Source organism: Barbus barbus (assembly GCF_936440315.1).
Source record: "Barbus barbus genome assembly, chromosome: 21".
Lineage (NCBI taxonomy): Eukaryota > Metazoa > Chordata > Actinopteri > Cypriniformes > Cyprinidae > Barbus > Barbus barbus.
This window is the reverse complement of record NC_136749.1, coordinates 17,364,687-17,382,775: the sequence shown is the minus strand read 5'-3', so window position 1 is coordinate 17,382,775 and position 18,089 is coordinate 17,364,687. Positions and strand designations below refer to the sequence as shown.

At 38.2% G+C, this 18,089-nt stretch overlaps 2 protein-coding genes across 2 annotated transcripts; one reads left to right on the top strand and one right to left on the bottom strand.

Annotated features, from left to right (window-relative positions):
- The first annotated feature begins 13 nt into the window (after positions 1-13).
- Positions 14-2,837, top strand: LOC306887478 (RNA-binding protein 12B-like). The gene is made up of 2 exons (XM_079445222.1): positions 14-168; positions 365-2,837. Exon 2 carries the CDS (start codon positions 395-397, stop codon positions 1,949-1,951), a length of 1,557 nt encoding a protein of 518 aa, XP_079301348.1. The 5' UTR covers positions 14-168; positions 365-394; the 3' UTR covers positions 1,952-2,837.
- A 507-nt stretch (positions 2,838-3,344) lies between these two features.
- Positions 3,345-17,891, bottom strand: LOC306887479 (uncharacterized protein). The gene is made up of 12 exons (XM_079445223.1): positions 17,800-17,891; positions 17,475-17,523; positions 15,389-15,419; positions 14,444-14,524; positions 13,873-14,012; positions 13,634-13,759; positions 13,495-13,540; positions 7,822-7,896; positions 6,845-7,239; positions 6,643-6,747; positions 4,329-4,419; positions 3,345-3,695 (listed from the first exon to the last, which is right to left on the bottom strand). The coding sequence occupies exons 2-12, from the start codon at positions 17,520-17,522 to the stop codon at positions 3,673-3,675; spliced, it is 1,161 nt and encodes a 386-aa protein (XP_079301349.1). The 5' UTR covers position 17,523; positions 17,800-17,891; the 3' UTR covers positions 3,345-3,672.
- Between the last annotated feature and the right edge of the window lie 198 nt (positions 17,892-18,089).

Sequence of the window (18,089 nt, the reverse complement as noted above, 5' to 3'; positions counted from 1 at the left end):
GCAGCGTGCGCGCACTCTTAAAAGTCTCTGCGAGAGGAAGTTGAGTGTTTCCCGCCGGACGCGCGAGCTGTGCTGTTTGCAAGTTTACCGCGTAGTTTCTCTGACAAAAAAAGGTCGTGTGGAGAGAAGCGTTTAGATAAAGATATAAGTTTCAGAGAAAAACGAACGGTAAGTAAGGCTCTGAGGACGCATTGTTATCAATTGTTTAACTAGAAGTGGATTTCCTGAGGTGATTTTTGTCCACTTTGAAAGTTTTAAACAATGAGGAGAAAACAACAGTTTCTACAGTGGATTTTTTTTTTTAAATGTTCCACTTAGACTTTAGAAACTGGACTCAAAAGTTTGCTTTTTGCCTTTTTAACAGATCCCATTGGTTTGTAAGAAGAATCTGACCATGACAATAGTGGTTCTGCATTTGCAAGGTTTAAACACAGAGGCAGGACCTGAAGACATCCGAAGATTTTTCCATGGCTTGCACATACCTGATGGTGGTGTTCATATCACCGGTGGCAAATTGGGTGAAGCTTTCATTATTTTTAATTCAGAGAGAGAAGGCCAACTAGCCATGCGCTACTCTGGAAAACTCCTCAGAGGCTCTTCTGTTTCATTACATATTAGCAGTCTGGCTGAACTCAAGAGAAAAATGGAGTCGAGATTAAAGAAACCAAAGTCCACAGCAGTGGAGACTAAAATAGTGCCATCATCCCCACCTGACACCAACAGAGCTCTTTTGCTTAGTCTAATGGCTGCCATTCAGGGATCGCATTCGAATGAAAAATTGGATCAAAGCCAAGTGCCTGAAAATTTCAACCAAACTGCTCCAGAAACGGATAAATGGTCATCAACTGCCAACCAAACAATTACGGATGCTCAGCATAGTCTAACTCATGACATGGCACCTAAGGAGCAGAAAAGCAGAGGAGAAAACCGCAATTCCTGTAAGCCAGGCTACCTTCGGCTTTATGGATTTCCTGACTCTGTTCCCAAAGAAGAGATTTACCAGTTCCTTCTGGGACTCCCAGTGTTGGAGGTCATCACAAAAGTTCGACTGCAACTGGGTTGGTGTTGTCTGGTGAAGCTGACCAGTTTCACAGATGCTGAAGAGGGGCTGAAATACAGCCACAGAAAATTCAAAGAATACAATGTTGAGGTCAGACTTGCCCATGAGAAGATGTGGACAGATGCTGTGGAGCAGTCCAAAAATTGCATGCAAAACATCAAACCTCACACTTTCTCAGAGCAAAGAGAAGTTAACACAGACAGAAATGCAATTAGAGGTTTCTCAAACAAAAGAATTGCAGAGGAGTCACCTTCACCTGTGTCTCCAAAAAAATACTGCAGAAACTTTCCATCCCCTCAAACAGAACTTTGTGTTATTGTCAATAATCTTTCAAAGAATATAACCAAGACGGAGATCAAGGAGCTTTTTGGCTGTCATGCAATCCCAAACTACAGAATAAAACATTTATTGAATAAGTGGGGAGAGAGGACAAGCACTGCGTTTATTACCTTTGAGCATGCAGAAGACTATGCCTCAGCTCTGAACATGAATGGCACAACTGTTGGCTTAAAGAACATTGAAGCGTCACCTATTACTAAAGAAGAAATGCTTGCCATACTCCGCAGAAACAGATGCGCTAAAGTCTGGAGGCCACCACCTTATGGAAATCCACATTTAGCCATGTCATGTGTATATGCACGCAATTTTCCTGCAGATGTCAGGAAAGAAGAGGTAAGAGACTTTTTCATGCGCTTTAACGTCTGTGAAGATGCAATTGTATTGCTTGTGGACAGCCAGGGCGGTGGTGTCGGTGAAGCCATCGTGCAGTTCGAATGTGAGGAAATTGCCAAACAGGCCCAGAGACTCCATGGAAAGTATTTCATGGGAGCAAAAATTCTACTCACTTGTATCACACGTCAACAGAGGGAGAAGATACTTGGTACATGGTGAACAACTGGAGATGTGAGATGTTCTCAGCACCTGGAGAAACCAGCAGTAGTGTAAACTCCTGGTGTAAAATGTAAAGGAGGACAACTAAGTCATTTGAAGCGTAAGCTTTATCATTAGCTCTGTGAGCTATATATACATATAAACAACTTTTTCAAGCAATGTGCTCAAGCGATATTAGAGGTACAACAATTGAAGATGCCCAGTAAGGATTTGGTGTACCACAAGGAAGGAGTGTACCTGAAAAAGAAAAACAAAGACCTCACTGTTTCCACATTGCAAAACCTCATAGTACAATAGTTGCCAAACTAAAGTAGTCAACATTTGAAGTGGATTAAAATGATCAAAGTTGTCCTAAGACAAGAACGGGTATTGTTTTGTTTTTTTGTACAACTTTGATGAAAGGTTTTGATCCACTTCAAATGTTTAGTGTGTATTGAGGACTGCTACAAATGGATATATAATACTTGTTTACCTTCACATTTAGAACTCAAGCTGAATTACATTATTTTGCACTTTCTTTCCTTGGTTGTAGCTGCTGAACATGCAGCTTACTGGCTTCAATTAAAAACAGATATCACATTGTCTTGCATATTAGTATTTAGTTATTTCAGTGTAACTATGTTAAGTTTAACAGAAGGACTACGTTTCAAACAAGAAACGCTTTCAAACTGGTATTTTTCTATTTACATTTTTTGGGGGTGTCTAATTGATTCAGTATTTTGATTTGGCAACTGCATATGCATTCCTGTTTGTAAAAAAACCCTAAAACAACCATTTTGAGTTGTTTCTGATGTCTTAGTGACCAGATAAATGTTTTTCATTTGACATGTATTATATTTAATGTTATATTGTAATTAAACTTAATAGAAATGTGACTTGCAATCTCAATTCAATTTCAGTCTCAATTTTGTCAGTAAAAAAAAAAGTTAGCATTCCAAGATACATATCAAGAACTGCTTATGAAATCTGTATAAATCAACAGCAGCACACCATTCCTTATAATTAGTAAAGCTATACTGAGAGCAGTCAAGACCGAGGCAGAATAACCCTGCAGTATCTGCGCAGGTGGTACTGCACTACATCATGTGGGCAATTTGTTGGGAGTGGTCTACACTAGTACTTCAAGTAGAACCCTAAGTAAAATAAAATAATGAGCATGCTTCTTTTGATCAATATTGTTATATCATCTAAGCAAGCTACAGATATAAGAAGGTCACTGGAGAGCCAACGAAGAGCCTAAATTCTACTGGAGAACAGTGAGTTTTATAAGACAATGCAGGTGCTAAAACTGATGGGAGATGCTGTATTCAAACTATGGGACAACCTGATTGAACCAAGGACAGCTGAAAGATATAGAAAATTTACCTTTAAATCACACAAAAGAAACAAGGTTCTGTAAGGAACGATGAATTTATTTTACACATTATGGCAACAGACCTTTAGAAACAAACAGTCACATTGTTTGAGGATCTTACTGACTTCACTTAAAGACGGTTTAATCACTCACTAAAACTGTTGCTACAAACCTGTTTCTTTCATCAAAAGAGAAAGGAAAAAAATTAAAAATAATTCTACTCATGTATACACTGTAAAAACAAAGCAGCCTAAAAGTCAAGAAAAAAAAAAAAAAGTTTGGTCATGAACAAAGTAAAAAAAAGCCACATCAAAAACAGGCAAAGCAAGTTGCATCCAAGTCTTGGCGTCATCCATCAGATCAATGTTCAGTTGTAGAATCTTGATGGACCTGTCAAGGTAGAGCAGTCGGTGTGAAAACGAACTTCATGCATTATGCCAAATAGTTTAAATATTCATTTTGCATATTTCTGCTTATTTGTTACCAGTCTCTATGCTTATCTCTATAAAAAGAACTGTGCCCCAACAAAAGCATATTTTTGTTTTACTGAGTCAGAATCACACAATGGCCTCAGTTCTGTTTCCACATTGCAAAAGCAGTGTCAAAATTAACCAATCCATTGGTTAATTAACCAAAATTAAATTCTTATTTTGCCCTTATTTTGGACAGTGTAAGCATTAAAAGCCCCATGGAAACATCTGTATTGCCCACAGATATAATAATGATACCAGATGTTCCAAATGGTAGTTAGATATGCAAAGATTCTAAGCCAGGGGTGGGTGGCATAACCAAACTATGAGGATGTGAGTCATTATAGTAACGGTCATAATAATGGAACCCCCCCCCCCCCCATTTAAAAAAAAATTTTTTTATATAACACGTAATAATGCCTATTTTTGGTGTTCCAGCAAAGTGAATACTTTAACTTCACAAATGAGAGGTACTTATTTTATTTGGAACTCTGACTCAAAACTAGCAATAGTTTTAGAGTCTGACCAAAAAAGAAATAAAAGTGTGCAATACCTGGCATGCCGCTGGAGAATCTGTCATTTGAGTTGTGTGGAAGACATGAGGATGAGTAATTCATGGAGGGCAGAGGCTTCAAACTGGGCACCTGAAAAACAATCCAAATTCAAAACTAAAACATGGCTGTTAAAAAAAAAAAATTTCCTTCAATAATTTGGACACACTGCTAAACATGTGACAGATGGCTCGATCTTCTTGTTCATTCTATATAGCGTGTTCTTTTGCCACTAATTTTCAGATCTTTTCAAAAAGATTAGACATTTATACAACCTTATTTTTTAGAAGTAACCCAGTGAAACTGGTTTGAGATCACCGAAGCCTTCAATGAAAACCTTATTCTTTAAAAAGGAAATCAAGAATATAAAACAGTAACCACATCCTGTGTTAGACATTTGCAGAAAACAAATCTGCAACCAGTTTCCTTGACTCCTTACTGTTTACACTCAACACAAATGTACTTCAGATCACCCACACCTGAAGATAAAATAGTTTTTAAATTTGCACACTAGAAGTACTAACTAAATTGTTTTGTCTTTTAATGAACATTACACAACTACAGGGTAGTCATTTGTTTCTAACTACACAGCTTTCTGGAACAACTGATATTCTGCAGTCACTTATTTTCATATAATGACCAGGATTGTGTGGCATTAAGAACAAATTGTATTTAAATAAACTTGAATTTGATTTAAGCTAATAAAAATGTTTAAGAAATACACTTGGATCAAAAATAATAAATATAGCTGCAAGCAGCAATGACGGGGCCAAGCACATCAGCGGCAAAATGAGGAGCTAAGCATGGTACGGAGCATCAGAACCACTGCAGAAATTAGTAATTGAAGCCATTTTAAGATTATTGTAGTCCAAATGGCTGAAAAATTATTAAAAACTACAAATAAGATTGAATGACTTTTCAATTTTGACCAACAGGTGGCACCATTATCAAATCGATGTGGTGTGTTCAATGGCACACACAAAGTTTGGTGTCAATATGCCAAAGCATTGCAGAGACCCAGCCTCAAGTGTCATTTTGGCATCGTGCCTCAAATTTGTTGATGTGGTATGTGAAAACCGTTTTGTCTATCAACACAAAATCCATAACTTTTTGTCAGCATGGTCTGAAGATGATATGATTCGATTTTGGTGAAATTCGGACCAACGGTCTAGGAGGAGTTCGAAAAAGTAGGTTTTCAACAAATCAAAATGGCGGACAGGAAGTTCATCCAATTATGGCACAATTGGTATCGATGTTCTCGGCATGAACCAAGGAATCTATCAACATGAGTGTCATTACAATAGGCTAATGTAAGCAAAAGTTATTAGCATTTTTAGAAATTTCATTATAACTTTTGATCACAAGGTGGCGCTGTCCCCAAACTTTTTGAGTACCATCAGGGCATGTGCCGAAGAAGCATACCGAGTTTCGTAATGATATGTCAATGCGTTCGTAAAATATAGCATTTTACGACAAAATTCAACATGGCCGACGCCCGAAATGGCTGATATGGGAAAATTGGATATGATTGGATCTGGCATGATGCACCGAATCGAAAGAGACAATTTTTATGATTTTTGGCCAAACCATTCACAAGTTATAAGCAAAAATATGCATTTGTCATATCTCCTGACCACTAGGTGGCACAGCGCCGAAACACTGCATGTCGCCTTAGGTCATGTTTGTTATAAGACACACCAAGTTTCGTCTCAATCCGTCAAACCCTTGCGGCTATATAGCCTCAGATCCATTTTTGCGTGCTTTTCGGCGAATTCGTTAGTGTGGTATTCGAGAACACTTGGACGAATCGACTTAAATTCCAATACTTTTTGCCACCATGGTCTGTAGATAATCTGAACCAATTTTGGTGAGAATCGGACGAACTGTCTAGGACGAGTTCGACAAAGTAGGTTTATTACGAACAACTGAAGATGGCGAAAAAACTAAACCTTACGGTTTTTGAATTCTGGACTCTGCTTGAGCCAAGGATTCAGAGGGAAAATTATTTTCATTTTGTGGCTTACGGTTCAAAAGTTATTAGCCTAAAATTATTGAAACTTTGGACTAGTGGTGGAGCTAGAGATTTTGAGTTAGAGACTCCAAATTTGCTATGGTTAATGTTGGGCCTGTCCTCCATCAGTGTGCAAAATTTTACAACTTTCCCGCAAGCGGTTCTATGTGCTGCCATAGACGCAATGGCAGAGGAAGAATAATAATAATAAGAACGCTAACGGATATAATAGGTGCCTACGCACCTTCAGTGCTTGGCCCCTAATAAAATAACAATCACTGTAGAGCATAAATAAGAGCCTTCACCGATGAAATACTTCTGAGGCGATACTCCATCAGAACATCCGTGAGCTTCTGTGTGACCTTCAAGACAATCTGAGCATCATCCTCGTTTTCGATACGGAAAGAGTCCTAAAAATAATCCAGAAACACACACATTTTAATTACTCCAAATGGCTGATAATGTAAACACATCAACAAGCACTGTATAGCCAAAAGATAATAGTACCAGATATTTGAGCAGCGTTGCCGGGAGGCTATTGTTCTCCGGGCCTTTAGGGCCATGTCCAATCAATCTGTCGCTGCTGCTGTTCATGGGCATGTCATTAGGGAAAGGTCTGCCCCTGCCCTCATTACGCTGACCAGGCCCAAAGCCATCTCGGCCCATGCTCATGGGTCCATGATCAGGAAAATGCTGCATGTCGTCTGTTTCCATCATCCCCCTGTCTGGTCCAGACATGCCGTTACCATAGCGACCTGGGCTAGTGAAGTCACCCATATCAGAATAACCTCTCCTCATGGGGGGTTCATCCATACCCCCATGCATGCCAGGGGGGAAATCAGGCATCATGCCACCCCGGGGTGGGAAATCCCCCATGTACATGGGACCTCCAAACGGACCACCTGAGGATGTGAAGAAAAAAGTCAAGCAATGATACTCAACATTCCAAATCACAGTTAGACAATTCACTTCTATGAACACAAACACATAAATTGGTTAGACATGTAGAAGATTTTTATTAGTGAAAAGATGAATTAATCAAGTATAATTAATGTGAATTTAGCCATTTATGTGTCAAGTTATTCTTCCATTATAATCATATATTGCCTGTGTGTGTCAGAGGCCTGCATAGATGGAATGTGCAGACCCTCAAGATAGGAAACATCTGTAAAAATACAAAGGGGGCCTGTTTCCTTACTATAACATGTCTAGGTGCCCCTTCTCTCTAGGGAGGAAACGAATTGCATGTATAAGGAAAACAGCCAAAAAAGGTCAAACGCATATGTATGAAATGTACTGAACACACCTAGAGGAAAAACTATTTAAAGAGGACACAGAAAACATTCTGGAGATCTTTTCTGCAGAAAACTTCTCGGTTTTATTCTCTTTTTGTAATAAAGTCTATTTTCTGGCATCAAAAAATATCATCATGACTTTGAGAGTGATTCTTCATAGAAAAGACAGAAGCCACCACAGACACTAACCTGATTTTAACCCTCTTGGAGGAGGCCCAAGAAGACCAGCAGCTCCTGCAAATGCTGGATTGGGTTGTGCAGACTCTTAAAAAAAATAAATAAATAAATAAACATCAGGTAAATAAACATCTTGCTGTCTAGGGCTGAGCGATATGGCAAAAAATAAAAACTAATTTTTTTCCAGAACCATTGACTGATGCAGGATTTTTTACATTTAATTAGTCAACTTAATGTAACTAGATGGTTATAATTTGTATCATTTTAGTGAAAGAAAGTTCTATATCGAGTGCAGCACACATGAAGTGCTCAACATGGTGTAAACGTAAACAAATGACAAACATCTTTGAAGAAAAGATGCATGAAATATGAAATAGCAAATATTGTACAAACTTGTCTGAAACTTTTCTGTTCAGAAATAGCTAAATTTCCCAGTTGCTAGGAGGGAAGTGATACTGAGATTATGCTAAAAGGTCAGAACAGATGTTATATCTTCCTAAATTAGACAATGAGCAAAAACCTGGGAAGATACAAACAAGAAATTAAATGTCTGTTTTAATATGATAATTACTACAAATTAAATTCCTTGCTTAAACACTGACTTGCTGCTTGACTAAGTACTCTATGGACACAAACATCCAAAAGATGTTTTAATAATTCACATTTTCAATTGTCAAATGTGTGTGTGAATTTGGAGTATTGTATAAAACCAGTGTTTGGCTTTTAAATAGTAGAAATTGTTAATGTTTATCCTCTTAAGACCCGAGAAAAAAGTTTTAGGAAAAAATTAGTTTTTTTCATGTCTTTACATTGTTTAGAGCAGGGATGGGCAACTTCGGTCCTGGAGGGCCACTGTCCTGCAGAGTTTAGCTCCAACCCTAATCAAACACACCCACTTGTAGCTTTCTAGTGATCTTGAAGACCTTGATTAACTGGATCAGGTGTGTTTGATTAGGATTGGAGCTAAACTCTGCAGGACAGTGGCCCTTCAGGACCAAAGTTGCCCATTCCTGGTTTAGAGCATTATTCTTAATGTAAATTTAAAAAAAAAAAATATTTCATTCATAAGTTCATTCTATGTCAATTCAATTCGGGATTCAATTTCTTTAAAAAAATAAAAAAATAAAAAGAGGCATGCATGTGCATGTTTATTTAAAAAAAAAAAAGAAAAAAGTAACCAAACTTTATATAAAGATGATTCTCAAGTATGTTATAACAGAATGATTCTATATACCACTTATCTTTCTGCAAAATGTGTGTAAAATGGCCATAAACGGGTTCTCTCATTATATACAATGTATCTATAAACTAAATCTAATTTGCATATTAATATGTTTTTAGGGCAACATGTAATGAAAAAAAAAGAAGTGTAATAATGGGATTAATAATAGACAAGATTTTCATAATATTTCATAGGAATATTGAAATATTTCATTTCCCTATTCATTTGTTATGTCTCCTAAAATGAGACCAATTTTCTAACAAAAAGGCAGGAATCTCTGTGTGTCTGTTTGCATTTTTATTATGTCGAGAACCGTTCATCCAATCGACTTCATGCGTGGCGGGTGTGTTGCTGTGGACCCAAGGGAGTGCAGTGTCGCATTTTGGTGCAATATGGACACGCGACATTCATAATTAATAAATGAATAAACTTTTAATAAACCACGGAACAGCGCAAGCCGGAAGCGGCGCGCCTCACGCGGGCAGGGCTTGTTTATATGCTCCGAGAACGGACACTAGTGATACAAAACACACAGGTCTGTTAAGAGCAATACTTTTTAGAAGGTAGCCTAACATTTTTCTAACAAACAAATCACTCCCAAATCAGAAATTAGCAGCAAAGCGATTACTGACACCGTAAAGGGTAAGCCAGTTACAAGACACCATTCCCCAGCACTCTGGAGAATCAACACCTGGCAGACGACTTGAACAAGTTCTATTGTCGTTTTGAAAGATCACCCCACACCCGCCCTGAACACCTCTCCACACAACCATTAACACCTCCAGCAACCCCTCTATCCCCCACACCTACAATTCAAATCAGCAAAGAAGATGTGTGCCAGGTCTTCATGAAGAACAAAAGAAGGAAAGCACCAGGCCCTGACGGTGTGTCACCAGCCTGCCTAAAACTCTGTGCTGACCAGCTGGCCCCCATCTTCACACAGATCTTCAACAGATCACTGGAGCTGTGTGAAGTCCCGTCAAGCTTCAAACGCTCCACCATCATCCCCGTCCTAAAGAAACCCAACATTACTGGACTTAATGACTACAGACCTGTGGCCCTAACGTCTGTAGCCATGAAATCATTTGAAAGACTGGTTTTGGCTTATCTGAAGGACATCACTGGACCCTTAATGTACCCCCTGCAGTTTGCCTACAGAGCAAACAGGTCTGTGGATGATGCAGTCAACATGGGACTGCACTTCATCCTGCAGCATCTGGACAGACCTGGGACTTATGTGAGGATCCTGTTTGTGGACTTCAGCTCCGCTTTTAACACCATCATCACGGAAACCCTTCAAAATAAACTAACCCAGCTCTCCGTCCCCACCTCCGTCTGCCAGTGGATCAACAGCTTCCTGACAGACAGACAGCAGCTAGTAAAGCTTGGTAAATTCACTCCCTCTTTGAACTGTTACCGTCTGGTCGATGCTACAGAGCTCTGTGCAACAGAACGACCAGACACAGGAACAGTTTCTTCCCTCAGGCGATCCATCTCATGAACACTCAACAATAAACGTGGAACACACAACTATAATACACTATCCATTCACCACACTCACTAATTTTATCTGTATTTTCTCATTTCTAATTTGCACATACTTGACCTGTACATACATAGTTGTCTATATTATATATTGTGTTTTTGCTGCTTTGTACATTGCCCATTTGGTTATTTGTTGTTATTCTTTTATTATCTGTGTCCTGTTGCTGTCTTTCTGTTGCACTGTGGAGCTTCTGTCACTACAACAAATTCCTTGTATGTGTAAACATACTTGGCCAATAAAGCTCACTCTCATTCTCTCTTCTCTCTATTTAAATAGAAGAACGAAAAATAAATGAACGAAGTTCAACAAACTGTAATAAATAAAGAACTTCGTAGCATACTTTCAATAACAGCATCACACATTTTAATTAACTAACAGTTTAAATCAAATTAAATGAATTCCCTTATATAGAATAAAACAAACTGTAATAGGCTAAATAGAACAAGGTAACGTTAGGCTGGCTAGACAGCTCACATTTCTAAATTAATGGCTATCATATAACGATGAACTCCACTATGGCACCTGTTATCTCTCTCTTTTCTCCGTTATTTGCAAGTACTTTCCAAGCAAATTAAGTACACGTTATTATCATGTGTAAAATTACTGATTAACATGTCGGATAAAAGCAGCTCTTTTTTTACACCAACAAAATAGGCTACTATAGTAGGCGTACTACTTACAGAACTCAAACTTGATGTGCTGTTGTGGTAACTTAGACCAGTTTCAAATCGCATATTTGGCACACTGCCTTTGTCTTGTCCTCACTCAATTTAAAGTGCTCCCACACAGCTGAGGCATTTTTGTCTTCTCTTCCAGACGAATTGATTGATTCATATTCAAGCGCGAATGACAACCATTTCGCGGGGGATCCCAGATGTTCGAGAAAACAAAATTGAATCTCAAAATTGAAAATCCAACGCCAACCCACCGAACGAATAATCGAATATTCAGGTCCAGCCCTAGAACCATTTAAGATGTTAAGTCCTTAAATTTGATACAACAATTTAAGACTTACGGACCCATGGAAACCCTGTCTAGACTGGGTAAATATGCTGTTGAAGAAAATCCATTATGTTGACTTTCATATGTTTGAGAATATGTAGTGCAACGCCTTTTTTGGTATGGCTGTGTAGAAAGAATGTAGAATGTTTAGCCTAAGATGTATGGATGACAATGGGGTCTATAAGGCTATATTGGGCTAAGAGCCAGACGAGTGGAAGACGGGGGAGATGTATGTTCGTGACCAGAAGGGTTATTTGGGCCCTAAATATATGGGAAATGGGCTTTAAAAGCATGATATAGTAGAGTGTTATTTGCTTCCTCACTATGTATGGAAAAGTACAGCTGCGAGCTTGTAACCTTGAGTGCAGATATAAAGGTGGAGGAGCACCCTCCCCGTCTGTCTCACACTGCAGTGACTTGTGTTTCTGTATGACTGTCTGACCTTCTTTGCAAAGAATAAACCTTTTTAAAGACTACTGAGTGAGTTTGTCTCTTACATGGTGAGAGTGATTTTAATTTGCCACGAAAATGCACTAATAATATAACATTTATCTACTTAGTACCAGGGGATATATGATTAGCAAAGATGAGGACTAAACAAGGACTTCTTATTCTGCTATGAACGTGTATGAGGAGGCCTGCAGAAGAGTGATCAAGTTATTCTACAATTATGATTATATGTTTAGGGAGGACTGCAGGAGAGTAAAATGTGTACATTGGATGGGGGTAGAAGGAATGTGTATGAAATGTACTGAACTTGAGGAAAAACTACATAAAGAGTTTGCAGACACAGACACAACAAATCTTTGCAGAAACAAGGCCCCAATATACTTCAAACGAAATCGAACTGATATGACGTCATTTTGAACAAAATTTGTTTTGGCAGCTCGATACAGCTCACCAAAGCGACCTTTCTGGGGGAGTTCGTTTTGGCTTCTAAACACCTTTGAGCTACCATTGGTCCATGACGATTACACAATCGGTGGGTGGGTTCGGGAACTCCGCCTTCTTTGATGCGCAATTTTTTTTTTCCGGTTCGTTTCTCATTCAACAAAGGTCAGGCAGGAGAACAACATCTCCATGTCACTAGTAGCAACATAAATACACTGTGTCGAATAACTGCCACAAATATATCCACGCCTGTACAATCGCTCGCGGAGAGATTTTAAAGGTTCAGAGAAAGCATTTAATTCCAAGAAAGAAATTGCAATGAAGCTTGGTGTCGATGACCCGGAGTTATGCAAAAAACGACGTAGAGAAACATCAGATGCAAGTTTTCCAAAGCCATGAAAAGAATGAAATGAAAGAGTAAAGATATAAGGTAGCAAGTACCAAATACATGCGTTTCAAATAAGTGTTACACCATACTGCTACTGCTGCTGCTGCTGTTGTTCTTTTAATAAGCGAACTTAAAATGTATACAATAAATTAAATGCCAAAAGAACATACAATAATAAACCTTTGTTTTGATCAAATTATGACAACACATAAAATAGTGTAATAATTTATCCAGTTTAATAAGGGACCTAGATACATCATTGCATCGTTGTTGTGTTTAGGTCATACGCGCGTCACGTGCATCGCGACACATTTTTACATTAATCTACAGCCCGCCTCCAGCAGCGCGGGGGTGTCAGAATGTTCGAAAACAGTATACCTTTGCTCAGCCTTTTCGAAGTTCTTTTTGCCCTAAACGAAGAACGAAAACGAACTTCTTTTGAAGTATATCGGTGCCTTCAGTCTCTGATAAAAAAAAAGTCTATCTTCTGGCATCAAAACCTCAAGACTTCGAGGGTGATTTCTCACAGAAGCGGCCACAGTCTTCCCAAATGAAACTGAATATTTAATGAGATGACAAGTTGGGACATTAGTGGGAGTAGATTGAATGGTGTATGACAGAAGACAACTGACTTACTCATGGCCTGAAACGCCATAATCTCAAATGGCTCCTTTAGCACAGTCTGAAAGATGAAAAAAAACAAAAAAAAAACAAGAACGTATAATTAAAAATGACTAGCGTGAGATCTTTAGAGCACATCAGTATTTAGTCTTACCTTAATTTGACCTCTTCCCTCAGCTTTCTCCACTTCAGCAGCAGCAGCTTTAATGGCTTTCCTGATGGCTGGATCTTTAAGTGCAGCCTCTTCCTCATGAGGAACCTTGTCTTTGTGGTTCTGCTTCTGTATTCCAAAAAACAAAACAACATAAGGTGGCTGTGTACTACATCTGAAGCATAGACAAAGATAATCTGTGATATCCATGTAAAAAAAAAAAGTGATTGTGAAGATCATACCATGTATCTGAAGCCGTGTTTCCAGCCGGTGATGTGAGCAGCCATTTCATTCTGCAGACGCTGAACTTTACACAGTTTACACTGGTAATGGGGAGGAACCGACTTTGATGGGCTCCGATACTCCCATATGTACTGCAGGCCTATGAACACAAAGCACATGTATTCAAACATAAGATCCACTCAGTTTAAAGTTTAATATACAGTCCAACTATAAAAATACTGTATATAAATATATATAAATAAGCAGTTAAGCACAAGTTGCTAACAAAAATCAGCCAAGTATATTGAAGCTATTTGAGGGAGCAAAGCAATTATACAATTTAAAACATTACAAAAACTAAAATTATGTGGGATGACATTTTAAACGTTTGATGTATTTTCCTCAAATATAATTTAAAAAGTGAATATATAGTGATCATTAGTATTTATCTAAACATTAGCCGTTTGTGAACATTGTTGATCAATTAAAGTCATGATTAAATTATTTCATTAGCGAAAGGGTCCAATAAAAGCCTATTAGCCTTCATTTATATAATGGCGTAACAAAATATTCATCAGATTCTTTACTCACCAATAACAGCATCGGTGACTGACTTGAGCCGCTTGTTCAGACAGGGTATAGTCTGGATGGATCCATTCTTGGAAGTGAAGACTGATGAAACACACATGAATCAGTAAAATCAAAAAAGACATGGACAAGCATTGTGAACCTGGACTTAAAGCACAGAAGACAGTGTTCCCACTCTACTGAAACAGTACCAAGTGGTTACTGTATCCCAAAAACAAAACTAGCTGAGTGCTTAAAGCACCCACTCATTAGTTACTCCCGGGCCTACATATAGGCAACAGTCACACTTGATGGAAAATTGTGGTCAGACAAGTGAGCCACAACTCTCTGGGCTTAAACGCTGAACAACATATACAAACTCAACAGATTTGAACGAAGACTTAAAAGCTGCTGTGGCGCCTGCTGTTTTTCTGTCCACAACCCCAGTATGATGACAAAAGCACACCGGTTGAGACGTCAGCTGATCACACTGCAGAAGTGTAACTGTTCTAATTGAGTTTGAGCTTAAAGGCATCTGAAAAATAATGCATTTCATGTTAACTTTCCTTAGGCAGCTTAATGCATGCCCTGTGCAAGGCACCACAATCAAAACAAATAGGAGACCCTAAGCGGGCATACAGGAATTAAAGGTGGGATACCCAACCTCCAAGTGTACGTGGATCTTGACCTGACGCTAAAGCACATGCCAAGAGCAGGTCTTGATTTTTCTAATGTTGCTCGAAGGAGCTCAATGTTGATGTTTCTAATGTTGTTCAGCACACTGCAGTTCAAATAGTGCAAAGCATTGGTCTGAAAAAGGTGCTAGCTTGAGAGCTGTGCTTTTGTGTTGTGCTCAGGGTTGAAGCTTCAAAGCTCTGAAACACCCAGAAGTGGCAACATGGCAATAACATTACCAAGGCCAGGCACAGCTGAAGGGCAGAACTGAAGGGTTCTGAGGGCGGCACTTACCTATGTCACCACTGAAGAGCTGCTGCTTTTTCTGTCACAGACGACAAATATAATCGTTGATGGGGGAGAGAAATAGAGAGGAATTAGAGAGATACAACAGCGCTGGAGGTGAAGAGCAGAGTTCGCTCTCCTCCTCCTCCTCCCCCGCTTATATTCTCCTCTCCACTTCAAAAGTAGAGGGTGAAAGTCTTTGGACAGGAGGACACAAGGTGTCTCTTCACCAGACACTCTCATGCTAACAATCGTGCTTTATTAATCTCCCCAAGAATGGAGTTCTATCAGGTAGACAAGAAAATATACAAGATGATAGAGTAACATGTTCTGCAAGTTATATTCTGTTTTCAAACAGAATGTTTTTTTTTACTTTAACGCTGTGTCAGGCCATAAATAAAGAGTACCTTTCGAATGTTTGGGGTCTGTAACTTTTTTATACGTTTTTGAAGGTCTCATATGCTCACAAGGATTTAAAAAAAAAAATCATAAATACAGAATAAACAGTAATGCTGTGAAACATTATCATAATTAAAAATAACTTTTCTATTTTAATATATTTGAACATTTTATTTATTCTTGTCTTCAGTGTAACGTGATCCTTCAAAATTATTCTAATATGTTGCTTTGGTCAAGAAACATTACAATGCTGATACAAGTTGTGTGTGTGTAAAGTCATATTTTTCAGGATTCTCTGATAAATATAAAGTTCAAAAGAACAGTGTTTAATCAAAACATTAGAAATATCTTTACTGCCACTTTTGATTATTTGATTTAATGGATCCATCCTGAAGAAAACCATTCATTTCTTTACATAAGTAAATAAATAAAAAAATCTTACTGACCCCAAACTTTTGAATGTTAGTGTAAATTTTAGCCTCTTTAGGAAGACTTCTATACAAGGTCTGCAATGACTATGTGATGATCACTTTCCCTTAAGTAACACTCTCATTGTCATAATTTTGGTTTCTGATAGCATGTGATCCTGCAAATACTCTTAACCTTCATCAAAGCCATCAGGGGCAGAGATTAATACCATTTTAGTATTAATCTTTTTATAATCTTTGAGAATTATTCATTCATCAAAACGTGAGGATTCCCGCACCTATCCAACATTATGCCAACTACAGTTGGTCACAGTGAGATCGATGTTGGTTCATTTTTCTGGAAGATCTATATTCTAATAGATGACTGATGACGATGACTAGTACAATATGCAAAAAAAAAAGGGGAGGGGGGGTTCCTTTGAATAAAAACCGTAGCCCGTCAAACAGACAGTTTGCAGAACACTGTCAAACTGAGCTTCGTGGCATAACAGTTATGGGTGATACAGGGGGGTGGGTGAAATCATTCAATCACTAACTAGATCAAAACAATTACAATTGGTTTTAGGTAGAGGACAAATGACCAAAAATCATTATACCCTCTATCTAGTTTTAGTGCTACTTTTAGTGACCTACATGAGCTGACTAGTGGAACCAAACACTTACATATGCTGACGTAAAAATGTCAGTTGTGTTACCGAAGTGAGACAAAGTGATTAAAAAAAGTTGCAATGAAACAGAATTTGCAACAGATCTTTTCTGTGTTACGTATTTTTGAGTATTATGGATCATCAAAAAAAGAAATGAAGTTGAAGACTTGATCTATGCATTGGTTGTTGTTGACCGGATTTTAAAATATTGGCACTCAACAATGGAGGCTGATGAATGCAAGTTTGCAAGATCGGACTAAATGGAGAAGTCCTACATATTATGTGTGTTACATGTTTTATTTTATTAAACAAAAGTATCTGTGCATTTTTAAATAAAATGGAAAATTAGCTAGTTAAGAAACATTCATGGATGAACAGTTTGCAATTAGATCGAATAACATGCATTTACAAATGTGATATGGTGAATTTTCACAAATTGTTGTTGTTTTTAAACAACACCAATCAACTAACGTTAACGTTAACTGACATGGACCACCAGCGGTTTGGTTAACCACTGTTTGAGAACTATTGTAGGTCTGCAAATGGCCTACATCCACATGGTTGGGTAGGGATAATGTTGATGGAGAGACTCTGATATGATGTGCTGCTATTAGGGCTCACCTTCCCACCAGCCCTGCCCTTCTTATTGGGATTTGGGTGAGCTTCCATGCTGTAAAAGACAACACATATTACATTATTTCGATTATTGCTGGAATTAAAACATATATTCAATTGGAGAATAGGAGAAACCTTTTTGTAAATAATATGCACAGAGAGTAAATGATGGCGACTCTGGCTCATAACAAAGATCACGCGCTTTCGTCCTGTATCATGCGCAGCTACATTTAAACTCGCTGTAACACGAAGCGCGGTTTCTCTGTTCACTACAACACAGCTATCTAAAGCTTTGTTGAATCGTTTAGCTGTTCGCTTTTGTTTTACTAACCTTGTGTTGGCGTAAAGGCTTGTTTGGTCTTGAAAATAGAAACGCGACAAGAAACTGGGCCGAAATAATACAGCGAAGACCCTAGTCCGCTTCCGCCTATTTCCAAAATAAAAGTCATAGGTATAATTATATGTATATAATTCGTTTATTTTAGTAATTTAATCATACAGTAAATGATATTCGATCATTACTGTCGTTGATATCGCATACTATTACATAAGTTTATTAAATCTGCTGGGACACTTAGGTAAAGAGTACTGGACTGGAACCACAACCAAAACCTTTATTCT